At 46.2% G+C, this 27,381-nt stretch overlaps 1 protein-coding gene across 4 annotated transcripts in view; it reads right to left on the bottom strand.

Moving 5' to 3' along the window:
• LOC129860681 (membrane-associated guanylate kinase, WW and PDZ domain-containing protein 3-like) overlaps positions 1 to 27,381 on the bottom strand; it is a 188,099-nt gene that overhangs the window by 6,214 nt on the left and 154,504 nt on the right. For all 4 annotated transcript variants that reach the window (XM_055931323.1, XM_055931322.1, XM_055931320.1 and 1 more), the window contains 15 exons: positions 24,748 to 24,925; positions 19,060 to 19,139; positions 17,992 to 18,049; positions 15,848 to 15,951; positions 8,856 to 9,053; positions 7,164 to 7,438; positions 6,801 to 6,959; positions 6,371 to 6,536; positions 3,860 to 3,891; positions 2,804 to 3,008; positions 2,537 to 2,631; positions 2,102 to 2,294; positions 1,183 to 1,389; positions 677 to 862; positions 330 to 426 (listed from right to left, as the gene is read on the bottom strand). In XM_055931323.1, the coding sequence (XP_055787298.1) occupies positions 330 to 426; positions 677 to 862; positions 1,183 to 1,389; positions 2,102 to 2,294; positions 2,537 to 2,631; positions 2,804 to 3,008; positions 3,860 to 3,891; positions 6,371 to 6,536; positions 6,801 to 6,959; positions 7,164 to 7,438; positions 8,856 to 9,053; positions 15,848 to 15,951; positions 17,992 to 18,049; positions 19,060 to 19,139; positions 24,748 to 24,925 (2,233 nt within the window). The remainder of the gene's footprint in view (positions 1 to 329; positions 427 to 676; positions 863 to 1,182; positions 1,390 to 2,101; positions 2,295 to 2,536; positions 2,632 to 2,803; positions 3,009 to 3,859; positions 3,892 to 6,370; positions 6,537 to 6,800; positions 6,960 to 7,163; positions 7,439 to 8,855; positions 9,054 to 15,847; positions 15,952 to 17,991; positions 18,050 to 19,059; positions 19,140 to 24,747; positions 24,926 to 27,381) is intronic.

Below are 27,381 nucleotides of genomic sequence, written 5' to 3'. Positions count from 1 at the left end.
GAGACCTGCCTGACCCTAGCCATGTGTTAGAGATTACCGAGAAGGAGGAAGGGTTTGACTTGATTAGAGAAGAGAAAAGGGAAATGAGGAGAGATCCAGGGTGAAACCACACGGTGAGCAGAGAGAGAGCGAGAGAGAGAGAGGAGAGAGAGCAGAGTTAGAGGGGAATTATGGGTCTGTAGTAATGGATTAAGTCTGACAGGTAATCTGGTTTAAACAGGAAGATCAAAGAGAGAGTGCAGGAAAACCACCCTCTGTTAATCCTTCTCTTTCCTCCTTTCCTCTTCAGGATGGGCCATGTAGCGGTGTGTGTGTGTCCACTCCTGTACCTGTCAGTGTGGCTGGCAGGCTGCTGGCCCATTGCTCTGTGCTGTGTTGCAGGGCTCTGCTTGGCTGAACTGGTTTCAGATGCAGGACCACTATTCTCTAAAAGAACACACAGAAGACTTTCAGTATGGAATGCCATGCAGACTAGCACTTCATCCTCAGTCACAATCCTCTCAACTCCGTACCATTCCTCTTTCCCTTCTAACAATATTAAAATAACAAAAGAAACGGGTAATGCAAGACTAACAAACTTCGTAGCTCTACAGTAAACAAACAAAAAGACTACAGAATCCCATTTCAAGTAGGACTCCATATCCCAGAGTTCAGTGTGTCTTGTGGAAGTTCTTACCATCCTCTGGCACCACAGTGAGGGTGACAGTGTTGCCGGCCTCCTTGATGAGCTGGACGATGTCGTTGTGGGACAGTTCCACGATGGACTGGGAGTTGACAGCTGAGATACGGTCGCCCACCTTCAGCTGACCGTTGCGGTCCGTGGGGCTGCCCTCGATGATGCGGCCAATCTTGTGAGGAATAACTGAAGCGTGAGAGAGAGAGAACGAGATGACAGGACAATTTAGCTCAGCTCTGTCAGATACAGTGCAGATGGTGCTTGTGAGGCAGTAATTGTTTTTCAATGTACTACCAACTGTACTGCAGCACAGCTTGCAGTGTGCCACAGAATTCTATGGCACGTTATGTGTCAGCCATTGTTGTCAGAATGACACAATTTACCACAATCTGCCACCACCTTCCACAAACTGTCACAGCATAAGCTCAAAACGTTTAAAGGAAGAACCATTGTAATCAGACTAGCTGAGATGAACGTTCTATGATATGATTCTCCTTCTCCCTTACCTCCGGGAGGCGGCTTGTTCTTGGAGGTAAGGATTACGAAGCCGAAGCCTTCGTTGTCTTTGCGTTGCAGGGTGACGTTGTAGCACTCTGGATGTTGGGGGGAGCTGGCTGTAGGGACCTCGATGCGGAGCAGCTTGGGAGAGCCGTTAACCAGGGCTGGAGCCACCTTCTGCTGACCACCACCAACGTCCTCCTCTCCCCTCCCCTCTGATCAAACACACACAGGGATGGGTTCATTTGGGGAAGCTTACCGTTTACATTTGAATCAACTCATTTTTACATTGTTTATGGTCTCTCACAGCCATTCGTAAGAAAGCTCAAAGACAATAAGTGGTTTATAATGCTCAGTTTATGCCACCACATTATTCCTTTAGGCTGATCCAATGCTGTTCCAGTGCTCATTTTAAAATGAACCCCACAATTACTGCATTGAAAGACTCTGATGTGTGTACGGCATATCTGAACTGAGCACAGAATAGGAAATCAATATTTGGAGTGAAAATCTTTGTCAAGTCTGGATAATCAACAGCAACGCGTGTATGATTGATGCTTCATTTTTCCAGTTCAACCACGTCTGTCATTACAATACATCAAATCCAAAGCAATTTCAAAAGTGTTTTCTCTTCTCATTGAAGCTTATCTGTGTGTGTAAGTCCGTCCGTCTGGACGGACCAGAACAGAACTCGTCTTGTTTTCCTGTTTGTTATGTAAATCATCTCCCACGACTGGATCTGACATCTACAGCACTTTTCACAGCGATCATCATTTTTAGAAGAGTTGCATAAACACACACACACACACACACACACACACACACACACACACACACACACACACACACACACACACACACACACACACACACACACACACACACACACACACACACACACACACACACACACACACACACACACACCTGTGTGAGCAAGTTTCCTGCGGACTGTCAGCAGGACTTGTCCGTTGCGGGCAGCATTGGTCATCAGCTCCAGCACCTGCTTGTGAGATCTTCCCTTTACTGGCACCCCGTCGATACACATGAGCTCATCACCTGCCCGCAGACGCCCGTCCTTCTCTGCCGCACCCAGGGGTACGATGGCACCAATGTAAACCTGAAGCCAGGGAACAAAGGAGGGCATGATGACATTTATCTAAGCCGCAAACACAGGGACATAACTTTAACCAGATTTAGAGCCAGTTTCCCAGACCCAGATTAAGCATACTCATGGTCATTGGAGGTAACCCATTTAAAACACTAGGCTTAGTCTGGGTCCGGCTAAACAGCCCACAGTGCGCCCAGAGTCTTCATGCTGGCTGAACCAGGATAGAGCAGTCTCTCTGGGAGGGTACTTACGGGCTGATCTGGCCCCTCTCCTCCTAAAACGCGGAAACCAAAACCTGACTCCTGGTTCCTCTTGATGAACACATCTAGGTCCTTGGTGTTGGGGGCTGGACGGGGAAAATGAGGGAAAGGAAGAGGACACATTGAATTCACCGCTGCTATAGAGGAACAGGCAAAGACCGACACATTCTATGTTCAGTACTCATTAGAACAGTGAGAGTTAAGAAGAGTGATGTGTGAGACTGGCCTGTCGCGTAGTGGTATGTACTGTATACTCACGCTTGCTGTCCAGCAGGGCCTTGGACTTGAGGTAGAGTTGTGAGGGGTCAGGTTTGGGGGAGGCTGAGCGCATGGTGTTGGGGGGGAAGGGAAGGGGCTGGGGGGCCGGGGTCAGGGCTGGCTCTGGGGGGCTGAGGGTCTCGGTGCTGGTGGACATCTCCTTCTCCTGTCTCTCCTGCCTCTGCTGCGACATGGGAGCAGTGCACTGCAACAAAACAAACGAGATGATTCAATTAAACTCCACATCACTTTTGTTTTTAATGGCCCGTATAGCATCATCTACAACTCAGACACGTCGGGGTAATAGTGCTGGATTTAGCAAGACAGTACATGTTCTTCTGTACTCCCAAACGACTCGGAGAAGTTTTCCACTAGTGTCTGCAGTGCTGGCCTTTGTTAACACAGTCCCTCAGAAAAGCTGTAGGAAAATAATTCCACTGAGCCGGAGTCTTCTATTTGGATGTATTGTATCTCAATACAATTCTCTGTTGTTGACCCAGTAGACACATATACTCTGTTGTAAAGAAGGCACATCAGAACTGTTGAACATGGATTTACAGCTTAAACACTGTTACACAGTATAGCTACTACCAGCCAGGATGTTAAATAGCCATTTGCCAGGAGCACATTCACCCATCCGAGTCAGCCGGCTGCCTCCAAAAATATTACCAGCGTGCGTGTGGCTCGCGACAGCTCCCTGAATAATGTACTGCTCTCTACAGCAGACTGCTGTTGGTGGGGAATGAAACTAAGACAAAGTTATATCAGGGCTTGTTTTAATAATTCATCTGCTATCTGGTGTTTAAAAGCCCTGTGTTTCCATTTATGTTCCCAGACCCGCTCTACACTCTCTAGTTGAGTCCCAAATGGTACTATTCCCTACATGATGCACTACTTTGACCAGAGCCCTATGGGCCCTGGTCAAAGTAGCACACTACATAGGGAATAGGGCTCCATTTGGGACACACATCTCTGATTAGAATCCCCTGTAGAGGCCATGGGGAGAGTCTCTGGAAGAGAGGAGAAGGGTAATTAAAAGCATTTATTTGAACTTACAGGTTTTAGAGACTTCACAGGAGATGTCTGACCTGGGGAGAGAGGGAGAGGGAGAGAGAGAGAGAGAAAGAGAGAGGAACAACGTTATTAGACAGAAAGATGACTCAATACAGTATAATACCAATGTATTATGGAGGACAGATTCCAGTGCCTTAGGGGGATGACTGGGTTAATGTGCTGGATGTCTGATAGATTATTATACATCTCTACTTCGTCACTCTATTAATCCTGCTCTGCTGTAGACTCTACATTCTCTTTCATCATACACTGCTTCAGCGCAGTGGTTCCCAAACTGTGGGGCACGCCCTCTAAGGGGGGCAAGATGGGTCGGCAGGGCCGAACGGCGCAGGGGTCAGTCCGGCTTTCAACTTACTCTTGAAAGTTGTAATAGCACAAGGTGCAATTTTTGAAATTGGGTAGTGCATCCTCAGTATTCCTATTTTCCATCATTGTATACATTCGAGAGCTTTTTCTAACTCGTCAGAAATGTCCAGATCAACTAGCCCATGTCAGCTGACATTTTTTAGCTAGGTATTTTGTTCCAGTCACTCAAATATCACACGAATACACATTAGACATGGAAAAATGTATAGAATTTCAGGAAATAAACCTGAAATGTTCTCTCCTCCAACAAGTAGGGGTGTGAACAGATTGTGTCATCTATAGTGTTTGTGGCCATAAAAATAGAAGTGGTGCGCGTGAGCACCAATGCTGGAAGGGGGGGGCCTGAGTGAAAAAGTTTGGGAACCCCTGCTCTTCAGAATGAGTAGTGAACATGATCGTAGCCCCATTGCCCCATACAGTCCTCTCTCCCTGCTCTCCTCTCTGATACTAAAGCCAGGAAGATCATGGTTCAACTTAACCAGCTGGTGGCACTATATTCAAGCATCAGCATAGGAAGGATCTCTGATCTCGACAGAGAAACAGACCGAGGGAAGAGGGATGAGAGAAGAGATATGACATTGTGCCTCGCCGTGGGTTAACCTTGTAATGTATTGTCCACACCTGCCACCACAAGTCAGACAGTCTATTCAGATAAGGGCTCAGCAGTTCACCCTCATTAAGAGAAGCACAGTGACCATGAAGGGATGACCCAGGGGTGTATATCCAGCTGTGTGACACACAGCTAGTCACCACCTTTCATTGAACATGGGGAATGGTGACAATCCACATTGATATTACTAGTACCACATAGGGCAAGCCCCAATACTGCACAGCTGAAGGACCCCGGAGTAGGCTTCTGAGTGTGTGGTGTGGCCAGCCGAGTAGACAAGTTCTTGTTCCTCCTCTCTGTGGTGGTCATTGGTGGAGAGCTGATGTTACCCCCTGGTCATAGACCCAGGTTCTACACCTCAGCCCCTAGGTGACCTCAGAGGGAAACACCCCTCCCCTCCTGATAACCCTGCCGGGCCGGGCTGTGGTCGGTCCCCTGCCGGGCCGGGCTGTGGTCGGTCTCCTGCCGGGCCGGGCTGTGGTCGGTCTCCTGCCGGGCCGGGCTGTGGTCGGTCTCCTGCCGGGCCGGGCTGTGGTCGGTCTCCTGCCGGGCCGGGCTGTGGTCGGTCTCCTGCCGGGCCGGGCTGTGGTCGGTCTCCTGCCGGGCCGGGCTGTGGTCGGTCTCCTGCCGGGCCGGGCTGTGGTCTGTCTCCTGCCGGGCCTGGCTGTGGTCTCCTGCTAGCCCCTCCATCAGTCTCCCCTCATCCTTCCCTGGAGCAGTCAACAGCACAACCTGATTCTGCTCCCTCCCCCAGGCCTCCTCACAACAAACAAAATCTCTGGTTGAAAATACTGCATCTTGAGTCCTTAGGACCCTTCAGAGCACTGAAGCAAAACGTCCCCAGGTGAACATGCTGCATCTTGACTCCTTAGCATTCTTCAGAGTATTGGAGCATATTTCTGTGGGTTAACACAACGTACAGCATCTTGGCTATTGTAGTGCAGGCAAATGGAAAGAGCTCTTCAGTTTATTCAGTGACAGCATCCTCTTTGAAGTGGTGAGCAGGGCCAATATCACTGTCCTTCGTCCAAAATGTCAGACTGCCTCTGTTAGGCTGTCTGCCACTGAATGCTTATCTAACTATCTAGCCAAACACTAGAGAGGCTTGAATCTAACTCCCACTAGCATCTCCTCCTCCTCACCTTTCTGGTCAAGGTATCATATTCAGAGCTCCACTATTACTGCTCTCTGAGCCTGCCTGCTTGTATGCAGCGGTGCAAATGGGACATAGATAGGGATAGACGAGCATGAAATTGCTTTATTAAACGGTGGCTGGCTCTGGCCTCTGGGAGGGCTGCTGAGGAGCTGAACGGCCATCTAATTGACTTCCTCGAGGAACTTCTATTACTACAGTACATATTCACAGCCGCATGACCCTGTCACACTAAAGTCATGACATCACCAATGTGGCAGTGTATAGTTTAGTCTCGCAGCTCCTCTGAATGCCAGTATGTTGACTGTGATGAAGGCATGCACCACCTCCTATGTATCTCCTCCTACCATCCCCGCTCTCTCACCTCCCCTGAGTACCAGGACGTTGACCTCGCTGCCCACCGGCAGGTCTTTGAGGATGTCCACCACCTGGGCGTGGCTCAGTGTCTGGACGTTCTGACGGTTGATCTCCTTGATAACATCCCCTTTCAGCAGGCCACGGCACCACTGGGCATCCAGGATCATCTTCACCTGAAATGACATTCCAATAGGTTCGATTGGATTAGAGTCGGTTAAGCTATTTTACATTAGATTACATTTCTTATCCTCCGGGAAAAAGTACATTCGGTAACTCTTAATGGACTTTTATAAAGTCTCTACAACAGCTACTGCTACATAAGGCATTATTATAACAATCCGGTGTACATAAGGGCAGCTATAGTAAAGTGTTGCCGGAATTCATTTTTCCAGACATAAAACAAAACCAACAACTCATCACCCAGATATAAATGGTACCTTCTGGCCCAGGGGGCAGTCTGCGATGGCAAAGCCGAACCCTCCCGGCCCCTTCACCAGGGGCACGCCAACCAGCTCCGGCTGCAGCAGTGTGGGGTCTGGACCCTCAGGATAGTGGCGCCCCCCGTTGGTCATGGTTGGTACTGCAGTGGCGGCGGTCTGTCAATCAATCAACCCAAATCTATTTATAAAGCCCTTTTTTAAAAATCAGCAGTTGTCACAAAGTGATTTAAAAGAAACCCAGCCTAGACCCCTAATAGCAATCAAAAACAGAAGCACAGTGGCAAGGAAAAATTCCCAAGAAGGAAGAATCCTAGAGAGGAACCGGGATCAGCAGGGTGGCCCATCTTCTTCTGACTGTACCTGTCTAGGAAGGGTGCCGTCTGGGCCGGTGACGTAGTGGATGTCCTTGGTGTTGGAAGACGAAGGTGACGGGGTGGCCTCGGGGGCCAGGGGCAGAGCGGTGACTACATCCCCCGAGGCATCGTCACTCCCACCGGTGTCCTCAGGCAGGGGGTAGCCCCGACACAGCACCATGTCCACGTACTGGTTGACTGGGATAGACTGAAACAACTGAACCACATCAGCATGGGTTTTCCCCAGGACACAGAGGCCGTTGATATCCACGATCACGTCGCCTGGTAGAGCGGAAGGAGAGAGAAATAGGAGGGAAGATGTATCAGCATTGGGTACTGATGGGTACATTTCTAGAACGGGAGTGTGCTATGGTTTAGTCGTGATATAGTAACAAGGTCCAGAGAATAGAGTCAATTAAACCACAAGTCAGTTTGGATCACTTTGAACAAAGTGCCCATTCCAAAGCATATTCTGGTCAAGAGCTGAAACCCGTTTCCTTGGAGTCCGCTCCACAGCTGCTCTGGGGTTGATGAACGAACATGGAAGTATGGTACAGCATAACTCTATATCGTTCCCCTCATCCTCCGTCATTCTAGCCTGGGTTTATTAGCTCAGCTGGTCCCAGACAGATCAATGAAGAGTAGGTGTTGTCATCTCCAACCAAAACAAATGCGGGAAACTCTCATCACTGCTGGCTAGCTGGGACTCCCCTGAAGGATCCACCCAACACAATCAATAGCTGTTGTTAACAAACACATCTAACATTTCACCGTGTTATATAAATGAGCTGAACAAACCGAGACGGAACAACAGCCAATCACTGTCAGGGCAAACACGGGTAACTAAGCCCATACTTCGCGCGCACACGCACACACATGCACGCACCCTGAAAGGTTCGAGGATGAGTCAGAGTTACGGAACCTGAGTTAACTATTAACTCAGAAATGAGATGGGATCGCTTCAGAGACCCAATGTCCAGATCAAATTACTCTCCATGCTCATTAAAATGACACCACTCTGGCATCAATTACTGCCAGCGGTACACTTAGCACGCGTGGTTCAGCGACAGAGAAATGGACGTGGATTGGAGAGCATCTCATTGCTGTATTATTAAGGAATCAAAATGTACATTTTGTCATCTAATCACTTATTGGACAGCGAGGGGGAACGACATATGGAAACATTTGTTCCCTTGCAGTTGTACATTTAGAACACTGGGCAATAGCATTGTTATGGTTGTGACACAATACGGCGTACAGCGCTCCAACGCGTTATCGCAGACAATAAACAACTCATTATAACTACCACACATCTGATGTCACGGTCTATAGAATGAATATTCTCCTAAAGCATTCAACGAGCTATTGCAGGTGTATATCACTAGTAATGGTTGTTGAAGACAGCATGGACTATATACTGTATGTCACAACCTGATCCAAGATACATGACCACACTTCTAGATAAGCATGCTCGTAATAGCCATAGGTATGCAAAGAAGCACAGCCAAGGGACCTATGAAATCTGAAATATATGGCTCCTCTTCAAATCAGGGCGTTCGCCGTAACATGTACTGTTACTGATGTGGAGTTTTACTGTCAAGAGGCAGGGTGTGGACCCTGTACAGTCCATGAAGATTAACCTTGCTGGTGTGTGTGTGTAAGAGTCTGTTCGTGTTCACACGCACGTTCCTACACTCACCGGAGGCCATCTTGTTATCGTACGCGGCAGGGCCGTCTCGGAGCACGTTCTTCACCTGGAGGAACTCATCATGGCGGTCGCCCCCGATGATGGTGAAGCCAAACCCCTGGGGGCTCTTCCTCAGAGCTGTCCTCAGAATGGAGCCCTGGAGATGGGCTGGGTCCCGCACAAAACCCCTCACACCCACAACAGGCTCATCTGACGGAGAGAGAGATAGATAGATAGATAGAGATAGAGATAGAGAGAGAGAGAGAGAGAGAGAGAGAGAGAGAGAGAGAGAGAGAGAGAGAGAGAGAGAGAGAGTGGAATAGAGAGAATGAGGGAAGGAGAAAGAGAAAAAACACTTGAGAGAAAGATTACTCAATACAAGAAAAGCACAGAGAGAGAGAATGAGAGATGCAAATTGTAGGAGGAAGTACTATATCAGAAATTTAACGATAATTACTATGACTAATTCAGCTAATTGCTCTCAAATCTTATTGACCGATTTAAGTATTTTACTTGACAAATTATTGACTATTAATTCCTTGTTTGTTTGTGGCATTATCATCACAAGGCCTGTCAGTGTTGTTCAGCTGCATTGATCTGACAGAGAAACCACGCTAGGCTAGCGCTAATCCACGATGACAGATGACAGTGACACATCTATGCCGCTACGCTTATTGTACTCTAATATATCCGCGTGGGACAACTGTATGTGTGTGTGTGTGTGTGTGGCAGACAGACACAGATGCGTGCTCACAGGCTGTTAGCCATCTGTCCCCTGCATCGTCACAGTGTAGGCTATCGCCACGGTGACAAGACATCTGACAGCTGCACATCACTCAGATGGTCACTAATTCGACCAACACTCAAATCACATATCAACAGTGTATGGAGGTGTATAATCAAATACAAAATTATAACTAACTCATCATGGCTCTGCCACAAAATTAGAAGAGACAATTACTTTAAAAATATATTTTATAATTAGTTTTGTCAGCCACCCATTAAAAAAAAATCATAAATGGCTTAAATAGATTAGTATGAATCGAAAAAGGTTTGACAGCAATACCCAAATAAAATTCAAGGCAGTTGGGAACAGGTTTTTGATGTCCCACTACCTTGGCATCGGGTCTATGAACTGACATAAAACAACTATTGACACATAAATCCATTAATTTCAATTTAAGCTATTATATAAAATACTTTCTACAGAAAGAATGCTCAATATACGCATTGAACAGTCAGCAGATTCTGCCACGAGGAAAGAATAAATCAATAGAACACATTTTCTGGTACTGTCCATCGGGGACTCTTTTGGAGTCAGTTCCAGGAATGGTTGTTATGTCATAATATCAGGGTTCAGATGGACCTGCAAACTCGATTGTTAGGAGGATCTGAATAAACCATGATCAGTCTATGGGAAATATCATTATGCTCTTAGGTAAAGTATTTACTTTAGTGCAATGTCGATAAAAATGTCACAAATAGGAAGGTTCAGGACCCTCGTAAGACATCATAGTAAAATGGAGGGATGTTCTACAAGAGGAAATGGCATACTGAGAAAGATGGGTTAATCTGTGGAGATCGGTGGGTCGGAGTTCAAATCAGAATGAATGGTGGATTAGCTGCTGTGTGTGAAAATCCAGCACTTGAAGAAAGAGAAAATTAGGAATATTTGTATAATTATTTAACTACTAAAGTAAATAGCTGTAAGTAGCTGTAGAAGTATTGTTGTACGTTAGTTTACTCCGATCAGGGTAGGGATGGTAGGGGAGGGGGAAGAAAAGTATAGAGACATTTTTACAAGAAATATAAAAAAGGGGGATTAATGGTGCAAACAATTAAATTGATAGAACCTGCAATCTACACAATATATACAAAAGTATGGGGACACTGCTTCAAATTAGTGGATTGGGCTATTATTGAGCAAACCGCCATGCAATCTCCATAGACAAACATTGGCAGTAGAATGACCTTACTGAAGAGCTCATTGACTTTCAACGTGGCACCGTCATAGGACGCCACCTTTCCAACAAGTCAGTTCGTCAGATTTCTGCCCTGCCTCAGTCAACTGTAAGGGCTGTTTCTGTGAAGTGGAAACATCTAGGAGCAACAATGGCTCAGCCGCAAAGTGGTAGGCCACACAAGATCACAGAAAGGGACCGGCGAGTGCTGAAGCACGTAGCCAGTAAAGATCGTTCGTCCTCGGTCGCAACACTCACTAAAGAGTTCCAAACTGCCACTGGATGCAACGTCAGCACAATAACTGTTCGTCTGGAGCTTCATGAAATGGGTTTCCATGGCCGAGCAGCTACACACAACCCTAAGATCACCATGCACAATGCCAAGCGTCGGCTGGTGTGGTGTAAAGCTCACTAACATTGGACTCTGGAGCAGTGGAAACGCATTCTCTGGAGTGATGAATCACGCTTCACCATCTGGCAGTCCGAAGGACGAATCTGGGTTTGGCGCATGCAAGGAGAACGCTACCTGCCCCAATGCATAGTGCCAACTGTAAAGTTTAGTGGAGGAGGAATAATTGTCTGGGGCGGTTTTTCATTGTTTGGGCTAGACCCTTAGTTCCAGTGAAGGGAAATCTTAATTCTACAGCATACAATGACATTCTAGCTTTCAACTTTGTGGCAACAGTTTAGAGAAGACCCTTTCCTGTATCAGCATGACAATGCCCCCGTGCACAAAGCGAGGTCCACACAGCAATGGATGTTTCGAGATCGGTGTGGAAGAACTTGACTGGCCTGAACAGAGCCCTGACCTCAACCCCATCGAACACCTTTGGGATAAATTGGAACGCCGACCGCGAGCCGGGCCTTATCGCCCAACATCCACACCAAGTGCCCGACCTCTCTAATGCTCGTGGCTGAATGGAAGCAAGTCCCAGCAGCAATGTTCCAACATCTTGTGGAAAACCATCCCAGAAGAGTGGAGCCTGTTATTACAGCAAAGGGCAGACCAACTTTGCAGGCTATGTTATGCCTGTAGGAAGGTGCATGGGAAAAAAAGTCCAGGAGACAAACTGTGTGTACACTGCAGGGGGAAATCCATCTGAGGAACCACAATAACATGGAGGCAAACAGAAAGAGAGCTAACCTCCGTCACGACAAATTTCAGCTCTCGCCATGTGACTGAGACAGGGCGACAGGGGGATGGAGAGAGATAGGAGCGAGAGAGAGAAAGGGAGAGAAAGGGAGAGAAAGAGAGAGAGCGAGGGAGATAAATAGATGGACTGAAAGTGATAGAGATACAGTGGATAGATACAGAGGATAATCAGCCATGGCCTCAGTCATTTCTAACCCCTGACCTTGGTTTCCATTGGGAGAGTTATGGGCTGTGTCCCCCTCTAATGTTGCTACACCCACTGGCGGATGGATGGATCGAGGAGAGGTGGGGGTAGCAATCTCATTAGGAGGGGTAAAGACATACACCCCTCCCCTCCTCCACTACCCGCCATGTCCTCTACCCGTCAATGTGTCATGGGATTTTGATTTGCATAATTGGATTTTCAGCGCTCTGAGAAAACAGATTATGCTGAGTGTGATTAACATGACATTCTCGCACACCAGCAGTGTCACTGAGCTGTTTGTGTGAGGATGTGTGTGTGTGGAGGAGTTAAGGGGGTGCTACATAGACATGTTTACATAGCCCTGATTATGTCAAGGTAACACAAAGGGATGGCCTATTTCTCAGGCAGGCAGGCAAGGCCGCTTGCTGTGATTCTATGAAATGCCATACAGAGAGGATTGTCAATGAAGGGTAATGACGGTCCCCTACAGCTTCAGCACTGTGGAGACAGACAGCTACCTCTTTCTCCGAGAGGGAGGTCAGACTGGGGAACCTTGTCAAAACAACGTTCAAAACCCTCCACGTGGCAGCACGCCCCTCCGGGCCACTCTCCGCTCCGCTGGGAGACAGACCACCATTAGCCATTAATACTCATTAACAACCCCGGGGAGCGTGTGGGGAGCAGGGAGCAGAGTAGAGAGCTCTGTCAGAGCAGTGCAGAGAATCACCCTGGAGAAAACTAGAGGATCAGCCAAAAGAACCGTCCAGAAAATAATACCATGGAAAAAATCATATTTTAGCTGGACAGAAAATGGACTGGAGCTGTGTCTCAAATGGTATCCAATTCCCTTTATAGCGCACTACTTTTGATGAGAGCCATATCGGTCCTGGTGAAAATTAGTGTACCATAAAGGGAATAGGGCGCCGTTTGGGACTCATCCTGGGAGTAGTTGTGCCCTAATATGCTATGCAAGTAGAGCAGTGTTTCTTCTATTCTAAAGGGTCTGAGTTGATCTGGTACTAAAACCAGGGTCTCTGTTCAATCAAACCCTGATTGTTTACCAACAACCGCCAAGGACCTCCCCCATCAGGAAAGATGATGATGATGCTCAGAGCAAAGCAACAAAGCCTGAGGAGCAGAACAGAACAGGACAGAACAGCTACTTCCGGTAAGACGAGCGGTGGGGGTGCGTGTCTACTTGTCAATGTCTAATATTAAGTTAGTCTCAAGGTATTGCTCAAGGTAGACTACCTCATTATAAGCTGTAGACCACACTATCGACCTGGATCATCTATGTTTTTTGTAGCCGTCAATTTACCACCACGAACCGACGCTAGCACTTAGACCACACTCATCGAGCTGTTTCAGTCAATAAGCAAACAAGGAAATGCTCATCCAGATGCGAGCCTACAAAACGGGCTAAATGCCTTTCATGCTCACTAGAAGGCAAGCAACACTGAAGCATGCATGAGAGCACCAGGTGTTCTGGATGACTGTGTGATCAAGCTCTCCGTAGCCGATGTGAGCAAGACCTTTAAACAGGTCAACATTCAGACAGATTACCAGGACGTGTACTCTGAGCACGTAAGTGGTAGGCCTGATCACTGACAATGATGAGACAGCCTATAGGGAGGAGGTCAGAGACCTGGCAGTGTGGTGCCAGGACAACAACCTCTCCCTCAACGTGAGCAAAACAAAGGAGATGATCGTGGACTACAGGAAAAGGAGGGCCGAACATGCCCCCATTCACATCGACGGGACTGTAGTGGAGCGGGTCGAGAGTTTACAGTTCCTTGGTGTTCACATCACCAACAAACTATCATGGTCCAAACACACCAAGAAAGTCATGAAGAGGGCATGACAACACCTTTTCCCCCTCAGGAGACTGAAAAGATATTGCATGGGTCCCCGGATCCTCAAAAAGTTATACAGCTGCACCATCGAGAGCATCTTGACCGGTTGTATCTCCACCTAGTATGGCAACAGCTTGGCATCTGACCGTAAAGGCACTACAGAGGGTAGTGCGTCTGGCCCAGTAAATCACTGGGGCCAAGCTTCTTGCCATCCAGGACCTATATACTAGGCAGTGTCAGAGGAAGGCCCCAAAAAATTGTAAAAGACTCCAGTCACCCAAGTCATAGACTGTTCTCTTTTCTAACGCACGATTAGCTGTACCGGGGAACCAAGTCTATGTCCAAAAGGCTTCTTAACAGCTTCTACACCCAAGCCATAAGACTGCTGAACCATTAATCAACCACCTGGACTATTTACATAACCCCCCCTTTTGTTTGTACACTGCTGCTACTCGCTGTTTATTATCTATGCATAGTCACGTTACCCCCACCTACATGTACATTAACTTGACTAACCTATACCCCTGCACATTGACTTCCTGTATATAGCCTCATGATTGTTATTTTTTAAATGTATATACAGTATATATATTTTTATTATTACTACTATTATTATATACAGTACCAGTCAAAAGCTTGGACACACCTACTCATTCAAGGGTTTGTCTTCATTTTTGCTATTTTCTACATTGTAGAATAATAGTGAAGGCATCAAAACTATTAAATAACACATATGGAATCATTTAGTAACCAAAACAGTTTTAAACAAATCAAACTATATGTTATATTTGAGATTCTTCAAAGTAGCCACCCTTTGCCTTGCTGACAGCTTTTCACACTCTTGGCATTCTCTCAACCAGCTTCAAGAGGAATGCTTTTCCAACAGTCTTGAAGAAGCACTTGTTGGCTGATTTTCCTTCACTCTGCGGTCCAACTCATCCTAAATAAATAAATGCTTCACAGAGTTCATATTATATATATATTTATTTTAGTTGATTTTGTAAAACTCTATTCTCTTAAAACGGCATTGTTGGTTAAGGGCTTGTAAGTAAGCATTTACTATACCTGTTGTGTTCGTCGCATGTGACAAATAACATTTGATTTGATTTTGATCAGGGGGTGTTCAGGTTTTTTCATAGGGGTTATTGTGGTCTGTTCCAGGACAGCATTAGCAGCCTGCTACTGTCCTGTAGGTCCATGTGTCTGTGACAACCAGGGCCCTCCAGGCTAAACACTGGGATAGCTGGTTCAGAAAGAGACAATGCTGTTGGCGTCTATGTCTTCTTATGAGTCATATTGTGAGTCAGCCTCTGTGGTCGGACTGTCGTCACTTCCTTGTCTGACATATGTTCAAATCTGTGGGCAACACAGTCGGCTCAGCAGAGAAACGTCAATGGCTGGGTGATCAATATCCTTATTTGAACATAAGACTTGCTGAAAACCTCAGAAATCCCAATTACCCAAACACAAGCCTGTAGTCCAAGATGGCTCAATAACATCACTCAGCAGTCAGCACGCAAATCCCCCCCCCCCCCCCCCCCCCCCCCCCCCACACACCCCCCCCCCCCCCCCCCCCCCCCCCCCCCCCCCCTCTCGCCATGTAGTGTATTTGGTACACTGATATGGTCTCTAAGCTGTTGAGATCTGATTAGGAACAATCATTCACTTCAGATAACCTTGAGTAAGACATTCTGGGGTTTATGCCCTGTCCCAATATCTACACTAGCATACAGAGCATGCCCAATTAAATAACCAATTCATGAAATACACTGCTTCATAATAAGTGGTATACCAGTTAGTGACCATGACAATGAGCAGTCTATGGTGACCCAGGGCTGGTAGAGAAGTGTTACCTGAGGGTGTGGTAGCCCCCTGCTGGCCAGAGGGGGTGTCCAGGCTCAGTTTCCTCTTGGCTTCCAGGACTGGGTTCTCAAACTGGGTCTTCTGGTTGATATGGCTGCAGTACAGAGACAAAACAGAACACTAACTGAAGAGCTCAATATAGAGTTCATATACACAGAGAGCTACTGTAAATATAGAAAACACTCAGACAGCCTCGAGAAAGGACCAATACACTCTTGTTGAAAAATCGTACAGAAAGTGACACCGACTAAAGGAAAGTGAGGCTTTCGTGTTTTCACAGCTTTCTTATCGTTGTTGTCCTTCTCCTTATAGAGATGTGACACCAGTTATCGGTCTCTTCACTTGGCAGCATCTTTTCATTGGGTAACAATACAAACATCTTTTTTGATACGTTTTCTTCTATGCCTGTGTCGTGACTAAAACGCCAAACAGGTTTCTGTCTGTTCCCCACTACACTCACAGTACGCAGTGTATTCAAATCCCTGATCACTATCCAGTCATGCAAACCTCCACTTGGCAAGCACACACACTGGTACTGTACAGATTATCATCTGTAAACCACAAAACAAAACAAACGACGCCACAGTGCTCCTGTTGACACACCATTTTACTGCTTACCCACTCGACACATTCAGCTGACCTAAGATCAGTGGGATAACCTTATAATCTGACCACGGTCCATACCTCTGCTCACAATGGCCACGTCGGACTGACCTAGGATCAGGAAAGCAGCCTGTGTGCCTGCTGTTGCCTGCTAGCTGTAGTGCTCTAGCGTTTCGATACCAGATTCCCAGGTCAGCACTTTGTGTTTAAACATCTACTATTCAGAGGAGCCCCAAACCCCCCCCCCCCCCCCCCCCCCCCAGGTTGCATGTAAAGCAAGGAACGCATCTCATCTGCATAATGCGCTTTAACAGTTGTAGCTCTGAGCCAGTCGTGACTAGCTTTTATAACATGCACAAAACGGATGCCACTCCCGCTCTGCTCCATAAATCAGACGCATGCTGCGTGTGTGAGATACGGTGTGTCTATGTGTGCCAATTGCCAGTGTATGCGTGTGCCAATTGCCAGTGTATGCATGTGCCTATTTGTGTGCGTGCCTGTATGTGTTTGGTTGTGTGTGTTCATGCGTGTCAATGTGTGTCACTATGTGTACGTGTGCGCGTTTCTAAGAAAAGTATTGTTTGTGCTCTCGTTGGGCATGAGTCACGCTGAGAGCTATCCTCCATATCCAATCAGGGAAGAGAAGCACTCCTCTGTGACTGAGTGTACTCAGTCCGCTTCTTTGATTACCACGGCTCTTGTTCTGTACTTTAGTTAGGAAATAATGAGCCATTCTGTTCTACTGTATTCATTCAAAACAAAAAGACTGGGAGGAAAAAAAACAAAAACTGGTTGTCCCGGTGATCCCTTAGCATAAACAGATTATGTTAATGCTCTCTCTCTCTCTATGGGAGGCTATGCTGGGTGAACTCTGAGTGCCTGTGTGTGTTTCTGAACAGGGTGAGGTCATGCCTGTCACCACTCCCATGTGCCCCCTGTACCAGGCAGTGGCAACCCTGTGGAGCACAATGGGAAGGCCAGTTGTCCTTAGACCGTCTTGTCAAACTTAATCGTTAGTACAGGCTACATTTGAAAACCACACTGACTGACAGCCTTACAAGTTCAGGTCTGCCTGTCCAGCATCTCTTAAGGACTTCAACCTGGTGTATATAAATCCCAGCTCATGAAACAAACGCGTTATTATCAATTGGCACTTCATCTAAAAGTCTATTGTACAGTATGCACTATGAAACAACGATAACATACGCACTATACACACATTTACACTTGGATTTTGTATTGTAGATATGTGGTAGTGGTGGAGTACTGGCCTGAGGGCACAGTGTGTGGTGAAATCTGTGAATGTATTGTAATGTTTTTAAAATGGTATAAACTGCCTATATTTTGTTGGACCCCAGGAAGAGTAGCTGCTGCCTTAAATACAAAATTCAATATTTACCAAAGCCCATCTGGGGCAATCTGGACTGAATAACAGCTAAATAAATAAAAGGGAACCATGTCACAACTCCTGTATAACCACAACATTACATAGAGATACACTGCACCCAGAAATCATGGGAGGTATACTCACTCAACGTAGTAGGTTCCATACTGTGGATCTTCAATCTTCTCCCAGCCATACGGAAGCTCTGCAGGCAAGAGACAGAAGAGGAAGATGCAAATCAGTGTGCTGCTACAGCTTCTGGAACAACGGAGACACAGTCTACACACACAATGAGGCACGCGGTTCGGAATGACAACTCACTGCAAGGAACTAAGGATCCAGAGTTTATACACACCAACTACAAACTACTGAGAGGGCTGCCTTATTTGTCACCGGGTGTTTGGGAGGGGGAGAGAGCGTGAGAGAGCGAGATAGGAAGTAAGGAAATGTGGAGTTATGGCAATCCTGTAAAATAATGGCTTGTCTTCTCCCAGCGGTGTGTGAGTGGAATCTGGAGTGTGTGCTGTCCTGTGACGAACACATGCAGGGGGAAAGAGTTCTTCACGCAAGAGGGGACTGTGGAATTGCCTTTTTGGAGATACAGTGCTGATGAGCTCTCCACAGGTCTCCCACAAGCCATTAGGGGACAGGGGGCAGGCTGGGTAATGTAGTGTGCCACCGCATCGCTGGGGCCCGCAGGGCCATGTTTAGCTGTTTACAGTACGGTCTGTCTTGTCTACATGTCACAAGAATGCAGCGGCATTCAGGATCCCCACTCATAGTTCTGTCTAATGGGCTGCATTCAGATTATGGACAGTAATGTGTGCGTGTGTGTGTGTGTGCGTGCGTGTGTGCGTGTGTGTGTTGGGAGAGTGTATGAGTGCAACCTTGCTGCAAGATGCGTGTGTAAGAAAGTGTATTGCTCCTACACCATCTGTATGTGAGAACCAGTGTGTGTGTGTGGTCTTGTTCCTCTATCCTCGTGGGGACTTGAAATGTCGCCTATAAGGATAATAAAACAAGGAAAATTCTCCCTCGTGCGGACATTTCCCATGTCCTCATGAGGATAAAGGGGATTTTAAACTCAGAGGTTACGTTTAGGGTTACAATTACGGTTATAATTAGGGTTAGGTTAAGGGGTTAGGGAAAATAGCATTTTGAAAGGAAATATATTTTAAGTCATCAAAAGGAGAAGAACAAGTGTGTGATTCTCACCTCCATCCTCACACTTCTCCGGTGGTTTGGCCTTCTTGGCCAGCCTGGGGTCCAGCCAGGTAGTGGTCTTGGTGTTGTGACTGTGGAGACAGAGAGGCACTACGTTACACGCTGAGCAAAAAGCGTCACAACAACTAGGTGAAGCATAGGTGTTCACCAAACCACTGTACCCTAGTGCTCCCTCATCATTCTGCCAAACCCAAACAAACAAATCAAACTAAAGGCCCCTTCAAAATCAGAAACCGACAGTTGAAGTCGGAAGTTTACATACACCTTAACCAAATACATTTAAACTTAGTTTTTCCACAATTCCTGACATTTAATCCCTGTAAAAATTCCCTGTCTTAGGTCAGTTAGGATCACCACTTTATTTTAAGAATGTGAAATGTCAAAATAATACACTGCTCAAAAAAATAAAGGGAACACTTAAAACTTCTTGAGAATACAGGGGGTGCTGTTTCGCATTAGCATAATTGCCTCTACAGATTAAACTGCCTCTTATTCAATTATTGCTGTTACTATATGCATATAACCATATACCATTGGATAGAAAACAAGCTATGGTTTCTAAAACCGTTCCAATTTCGTCTCTTGAGTGAAACACAGGTCATTTCACAGCACTTTCCCTGAGCCAGAAGAAGATTGCAAGATGTGTATGCTCGCTTCAACGCTCTGCCTATATATGGTCATGCCACCTATGACCCGAAACACACTTCATTCTTCTTCCTCCGGGTGTCAGGAAGTTGTCAGAGGAGAAATTTTTTGTTTATCTTGTACTGACGTGAAATAAGACCTATTTCTTTAGCGTGACCGACAACTTCCGGTTTTCTCAGAAGCGCGTCTTAGAGCTGCCATTGTCTTTTGTTATACTGACGTTACGGATGAAAACTATCTCCGTCTTGAAGTTTGTTTGATACATGTGACCATATCACCGTAATGTATGTTTTTTCAATATAGTTTAATCAGATTATTAGAATTTTTTCGGGAGTTTTGCCGTGTTCCGTTCTTTGAGTTTTTTAACTTTGGACAGGGACCGTGCCAGTCGACCAGTACCCAGGCTAAATGAAGAGGGGAAGTTGCCATTGTGAATGGATTGAACGACTCATCAGGACTAAGGACACCTTGATCAACATTCTGATGAAAGATCAGCAATAGTAAGAACCAATTTACGATGTTATTTCATATATCTGTCGTGCATGTGAACTGGTCGGGCGCGTCCAGCTGGTTCTGGCTGGCCTGGTTATGCTAATTTAGCGCTACATTTTGTTTTCGCTATAAAACATTTAAAAAATCTGAAATATTGTTTGGATTCACCAGATGTTGGGCTTTCAATGTCTGTACGCTGTGTATTTTTTCTGAAATGTTTTAAGACAAGTAATTAGTTATATAACGTTGGTCTCTGTAATTGTTCTAGCTGCATCAGCACTATATCAGATTGCAGCTGCAATGTAGAACTGTGATTTATACCTGAAAAATGCACATTTAAAAAAAAAAAACTATGCTATACCATAAATATGTTATCAGACTGTCATCTTATGAATTTGTTTGTTGGTTTGTGGCTATCAATATCTTAGTTTAGCCGAATTGGTGATAGCACCTGATGGAGTAAGAAACTGTTGGAGTAAGAAAATGGTGTCTTTTGCTAACGTGTTTAGCTAATAGATTTACATATTGTGTCTTCCCTGTAAAACATTTAAAAAATCTGAAATGGTGGTTTTATTCACAAGATCTGTGTCTTTCATTGGGTGTCTTGGACTTGTGATTTAATGATATTTAGATGCTACTATTTAATTGTGACGCTATGCTAGCGATGCTAATCAGTGTGGGGGAGGTGGGGGGTGCTCCCGGATCCGGGTTAGGTACTCTGTAGAGGTTAAACAACACAATGTAACTCCAAGTCAATCACACTTCTGTGAAATCAAACTGTCCACTTAGGAAGCAACACTGATTGACAATACATTTCACATGCTGTTGTGCAAATGGAATAGACAAAAGGTGGAAACTATAGGCAATTAGCAAGACACCCCCCAAAACAGGAGTGATTCTGCAGGTGGTGACCACAGACCACTTCTCAGTTCCTATGCTTCCTGGCTGATGTTTTGGTCACTTTTGAATGCTGGCGGTGCTCTCACTCTAGTGGTAGCATGAGACGGAGTCTACAACCCACACAAGTGGCTCAGGTAGTGCAGTTCATCCAGGATGGCACATCAATGCGAACTGTGGCAAAAAGGTTTGCTGTTTCTGTCAGCGTAGTGTCCAGAGCATGCAGGCGCTACCAGGAGACAGGCCAGTACATCAGGAGACGTGGAGGAGGCCGTAGGAGGGCAACAACCCAGCAGCAGGACCGGTACCTCCGCCTTAGTGCAAGGAGGTGCACTGTCAGCGCCCTGCAAAATGACCTCCAGCAGGCCACAAATGTGCATGTGTCAGCATATGGTCTTACAAGGGGTCTGAGGATCTCATCTCGGTACCTAATGGCAGTCAGGCTACCTCTGGCGAGCCCATGGAGGGCTGTGCGGCCCCACAAAGAAATGCCACCCCACACCATGACTGACCCATCGCCAAACCGGTCATGCTGGAGGATGTTGCAGGCAGCAGAACGTTCTCCACGGCGTCTCCAGACTCTGTCACGTCTGTCACATGTGCTCATGTGCTCAGTGTGAACCTGCTTTCATCTGTGAAGAGCACAGGGCGCCAGTGGCGAATTTGCCAATCTTGGTGTTCTCTTGCAAATGCCAAACGTCCTGCACGGTGTTGGGCTGTAAGCACAACCCCCACCTGTGGACGTCGGGCCCTCATACCACCCTCATGGAGTCTGTTTATGACCGTTTGAGCAGACACATGCACATTTGTGGCCTGCTGGAGGTCATTTTGCAGGGCGCTGGCAGTGCACCTCCTTGCACTAAGGCGGAAGTACCGGTCCTGCTGCTGGGTTGTTGCCTTCCTACGGCCTCCTCCACGTCTCCTGATGTACTGGCCTGTCTCCTGGTAGCGCCTGCATGCTCTGGACACTACGCTGACAGACACAGCAAACCTTTTTGCCACAGTTCGCATTGATGTGCCATCCTGGATGAACTGCACTACCTGAGCCACTTGTGTGGGTTGTAGACTCCGTCTCATGCTACCACTAGAGTGAGAGCACCGCCAGCATTCAAAAGTGACCAAAACATCAGCCAGGAAGCATAGGAACTGAGAAGGTCTGTGGTCACCACCTGCAGAATCACTCCTGTTTTGGGGGGTGTCTTGCTAATTGCCTATAGTTTCCACCTTTTGTCTATTCCATTTGCACAATAGCATGTGAAATGTATTGTCAATCAGTGTTGCTTCCTAAGTGGACAGTTTGATTTCCCAGAAGTGTGATTGACTTGGAGTTACATTGTGTTGTTTAAGTGTTCCCTTTATTTTTTTGAGCAGTGTAGTAGAGAGAATGATTATTTCATCTTTTATTTCTTTCATCACATTCCCAGTGGGTCAGAAGTTGACATACACTCAATTAGTATTTGGTAGCATTGCCTTTACATTCTTTAACTTGGGTTAAACATTTTGGATAGCCTTCCACAAGCTTCCCAAAATAAGTTGGGTGAATTTTGGCCCATTCCTCCTGACAGAGCTGGTGTAACTGAGTCAGGTTTGTAGGCCTCTTTACTCGCACACGCTTTTTCAGTTCTGCCCACAAATGTTCTATAGGATTGAGGTCAGGGCTTTGTGACGGCCACTCCAATACCTTGACTTTGTTGTGCTTAAGCCATTTTGCTACAACTTTGGAAGTATGCTTGGGACCATTGTCCATTTGGAAGATCCATTTGCGACCAAGCTTTAACTTGCTGACTGATGTCTTGAGATGTTGCTTCAATATATCCACATAATTGTCCTTCCTCATGATGCCATCTATTTTGTGAAGTGCACCAGTCCCTCCTGCAGCAAAGCACCCCCACAACATGATGCTGCCACCCTCGTGCTTCACGGTCGGGATGGTGTTCTTCGGCTTACAAGCCTCCCCCTTTTTCCTCTAAACATAACGATGGTCATTATGGCCAAACAGTTCTATTTTTGTTTCATCAGACCAGAGGACAAAAAGTACGATCTTTGTCCCCATGTGCAGTTGCAAACCGCAGTCTGGCTTTTTTATGGCGGTTTTGGAGCAGTGGCTTCTTCCTTGCTGAGCGGCCTTTCAGGTTATGTCGATATAGGACTCGTTTTACTGTGGATGTAGATACTTTTGTACCTGTTTCCTCCAGCATCTTCACAAGGTCCTTTGCTGTTGTTCTGGGATTGATTTGCACTTTTCACATCAAAGTACGTTCATCTCTAGGAGACAGAATGCGCCTCCTTCCTGAGCGGTATGATGGCTGAGGGTTCCCATGGTGTTTATACTTGCGTACTATTGTTTGTACAGATGAATCTGGTACCGTCAGGCATTTGGAAATTGCTCCCAATGATGAACCAGACTTGTGGAGGTCTACAATTTGTTTTCTGAGGTTTTGGCTGATTTATTTAGATTTTCCCATGATGTCAAGCAAAGAGGCACTGAGTTTGAAGTTAGGCCTTGAAATACATGCACAGGTACACCTACAACTGACTCAAATTATGTCAATTAGCCTATCAGAAGCTTCTAAAGCCATGACATTTTCTGGAATTTTCCAAGCTGTTTAAAGGCACAGTCAACTTATTGTATGTAAACTTCTGACCTACTGGAATTGTTATACAGTGAATTATAAGTGTAATAATCTGTCTGTCAACAATTGTTGGAAAATTTACTTGTGTCATGCACAAATTAGATGTCCTAACCAACTTGCCAAAACTATAGTTTGTTAACAAGACATTTGTGGAGTGGTTGAAAAACTAGTTTTAATGACTCCAACATAAGTGTATGTAAACTTCCGACTTCAACTGTATGTCGTTATTTTGGAATCAAGTGGCTCTTTAAGGGAGCCTTTGAGGGAGAAATGGAGGGAGGGATGGACGGAGAGGTAGCCAGCACAGAAAAGAGGGAGACAGGTCGTCTAAAGGAGAGGAAGGCGAGTGAAGGGATGGAAGGAGAGATGGAGGGAGAGAGGTAGTCAGAGCAGAGCAGACAGGCCCTCAGAGGGACAAATTGCATGAGGGAAGGAGGAAGAGAGAGGGGAAGAGAGAGAGGGAGAGCAGAGAGCAGATGCAGACATCTTGCAGAAGGCAGAGAGAAGAGAGAGCAGGCCTTTGGGAGCGTTCCATTTGTCCAATTGTTTCTCCTGTTTCTCTTGCTCAGAGAGAATGAGCTATTGATTTTAGGCCGGCTACAGCACCTGGCTCTGACTTCTGTATGCTGTGTGAGCCACACAAACAGAACAGACTGGTAAACAACGAAGGGAGGGGGAGAGGGCCAACGCTTTCAGCCCAAGCCCAGCACCACTATATCAAACACAGGAAAAAAATAAACCTGTATTCTAGACACAAGATAGGTTAATATAATGAATAATTTCACAAATCCTATGCCATAATTACAATAATACTATTGTTCACTTTCAAATCGCTGTACTGTGAGCCGCAGAAAAACAAGTAGGACTCCGGATCTACAAGTGTAACACCAAAACTATTCTCTGTACAAACAAATCACCATCTCTCTTTCACAACTATCTCTCTCTACTACTAGCATCACCAACACCACCCTGGCACTGTACTGGAGTCGGGAACCAGAAGACCAGTACTTACTCTATGAAGTAGACCATGCCCGTCTCTGTGTAGGCCATCTCCCAGGTCTTGGGCAGGGGCTCCTGGCTCTCGTCGTGTGGTAAGGTGTTCCAAGTCCTGAAGTCCATGGCCCCACTACTGGACTGGTTATAGCTGGGTACCGTCTTCCTCCACTCCTGCCCAGCTGTGTCCTTGTGCTCTGCGTGGGTGGCCACGGAGGGAGAGGGACAGGGGGAGGGAAAATGGGAGAGAGAAGGGTGGTGAGCGTGTGGAGGCAGCATGGGGAGCCCTGTGAGCTCCCTGCATTTCTCCTTGCTCCTGCTACTGCCGTGCTGCTGCCCTGGACAGACAGACTGTGGGCTCTAGACTGTTAGACACAGCACAGAGGGGAGGGAGAGAGGACAGGGAGGGGAGAGGGAGGGGAGGGAGAGAGAGGACAGGGAGAGAGAGGACAGGGAGAGGGTAGAGAGAGAAAGAGAGGGTAGAGAGAGAAAGAGAGAGGAAGAGAGAGAGGCAGAGAAAAGGTGGGCGAGCGAGAGAGAAAGCGCGAGCGAGACGGAAGCGCAGCAAGTGTGCCACAGGATTTGCATGTCAGCAGTGATGTTCTGGAGTGCGAGCGGCTAGCGGGCAGCAATGGGTAGAGCTGACCTAAACTACGCTTCAGCCCTACCCAGCACAGAGCTCAGCGCCCAGACCCTATTAGCATCACACAGCCCAGCCCTGTGTGTGTGTTTCAGTGTGTGTGTGTGTGTGTGTGCTCTTATCTGCAGGTTTATATTTGCATGCCTCTGACCTAACTCGTTAATGTATTCAGTGCTCAGACCTGTTTTTCCTGATCTGAATGGAGGCAGAAAACGACACATAAAAAGATTTAATGCAAGGAGCTACTGCCAGTAGTACAGTGCTCGACATATTTACATATAAAGAGAAGGATCTCTTCATGCTGGAGGCATCCTTTGTAACGGCAACAATAAAACGCACGTGTTATCTCCCACCCTCCTGCAGAGACGTGAGGAATAAGAACCTTCCTGGTGTGTGCACGTGCAGACCATGCGGTGATGAGTATGTCGTCTCGATGTATGAACAACGTCAGTCATTGAACAGTTCAAGCTTTAATCGAAACAGCCTTAATTACTCCGTCTACAAGCTTCAAGACGGAATAATATTGTTTGATGCTTGTACAACACGTCTTCGCACCCTTTGGCTAAATGACTGAATTACCTACATCTACAGTTGAAGTCGGAAGTTTACGTACACTTAGTTTGGAGTCATTAAAACTCGTTTTTCAACCACTCCACAAGTTTCTTGTGAACATGCTATAGTTTTGCCAAGTCGGTTAGGACATCTACTTCGTGCATGACAAGTCATTTTTCCAACAATTGTTTACAGATAGATTATTTCACTTATATTTCACTGTATCACAATTCCAGCGAGTCAGAAGTTTACATACACTAAGTTGACTGTGCCTACAAACAGCTTGGAAAATTCCAGAAGAAGATGTCATGACTTTAGAAGCTTCTGACAGGCTAATTGACATCATTTGAGTCAATTTGAGGTGTACCTGTGGATGTATTTCAAGGCCTACCTTCAAACTCACTGCATATCCCCATATGATCGTACTTTTTAGAGAAATGAAGATCGTAAGATCGTACTTTTTAGAAAAATGTCCTCTGGTCTGATGAAACAAAAATATAACTGTTTGACAATCGTTATGTTTGGAGGGAAAAGGGGGAGCTTGCAAGCCGAAAGAACACCATCCCAACCGTGAAGCACAGGGGTGGCAGCATCATGTTGTGGGGGTGCTTTGCTGCAGGACTGACTGGTGCACTTCACAAAATAGATGGCAACATGAGGAAGGACAATTATGTGGATATATTGAAGCAACATCTCAAGACATCAGCCAGGAATTTAAAGCTTGGTCGCAAATGTGTCTTCCAAATGGACAATGACCCCAAGCATACTTCCAAAGTTGTGGCAAAATGGCTTAAGGACAAGAAAGTCAAGGTATTGGAGTGGCCATCACAAAGCCCTGACCTCAATCCTATTGAAAATTTGTGGGCAGAACTGAAAAAGCGTGTGCGAGCATGGAGGCCTACAAACCTGACTCAGTTACACGAGCTCTGTCAGGAGGAATGGGACAAAATTCACCCAACTTATTTTGGGAAGCTTGTGGAAGGCTACCCAAAACGTTTGTCCCAAGTGAAACAATTTAAAGGTATTGCTACCAAATACTAATTGAGTGTATGTAAACTTCTGACTCACTGGGAATGTGATGAAAGAAATACAAGCTGAAATAACCATTCTCTCTACTATTATTCTGACATTTCACATTCTTAAAATAAAGAGGTGATCCTAACTGACCTAAGACAGGGAATTTTTACTTGGATTAAATGTCAGGAATTGTGAAAAACTGAGTTGAAATGTATTTGGCTAAGGTGTATGTAAACTTCCAACTGTACATCCTTCTCCCTGCTACTTCGATGGGAAAACAAAGTCTTTGTGAAAAGCATCCATTCAATCAAGATGCTGAAGCACCAGGGATAGATCGGTGACGTGGGTATGATGCACTACATGGGTAAAGGTAGAGCTGTGTCTCTTCATGAAGAAAATAAGCCACAGTGGAAAGACACTAAGTGTTCTCTTCATCCCACGCAT

The sequence above is a fragment of the Salvelinus fontinalis genome, chromosome 8 (assembly GCF_029448725.1).
Source record: "Salvelinus fontinalis isolate EN_2023a chromosome 8, ASM2944872v1, whole genome shotgun sequence".
Lineage (NCBI taxonomy): Eukaryota > Metazoa > Chordata > Actinopteri > Salmoniformes > Salmonidae > Salvelinus > Salvelinus fontinalis.
This window is presented reverse-complemented; position numbering and strand designations above follow the sequence as displayed.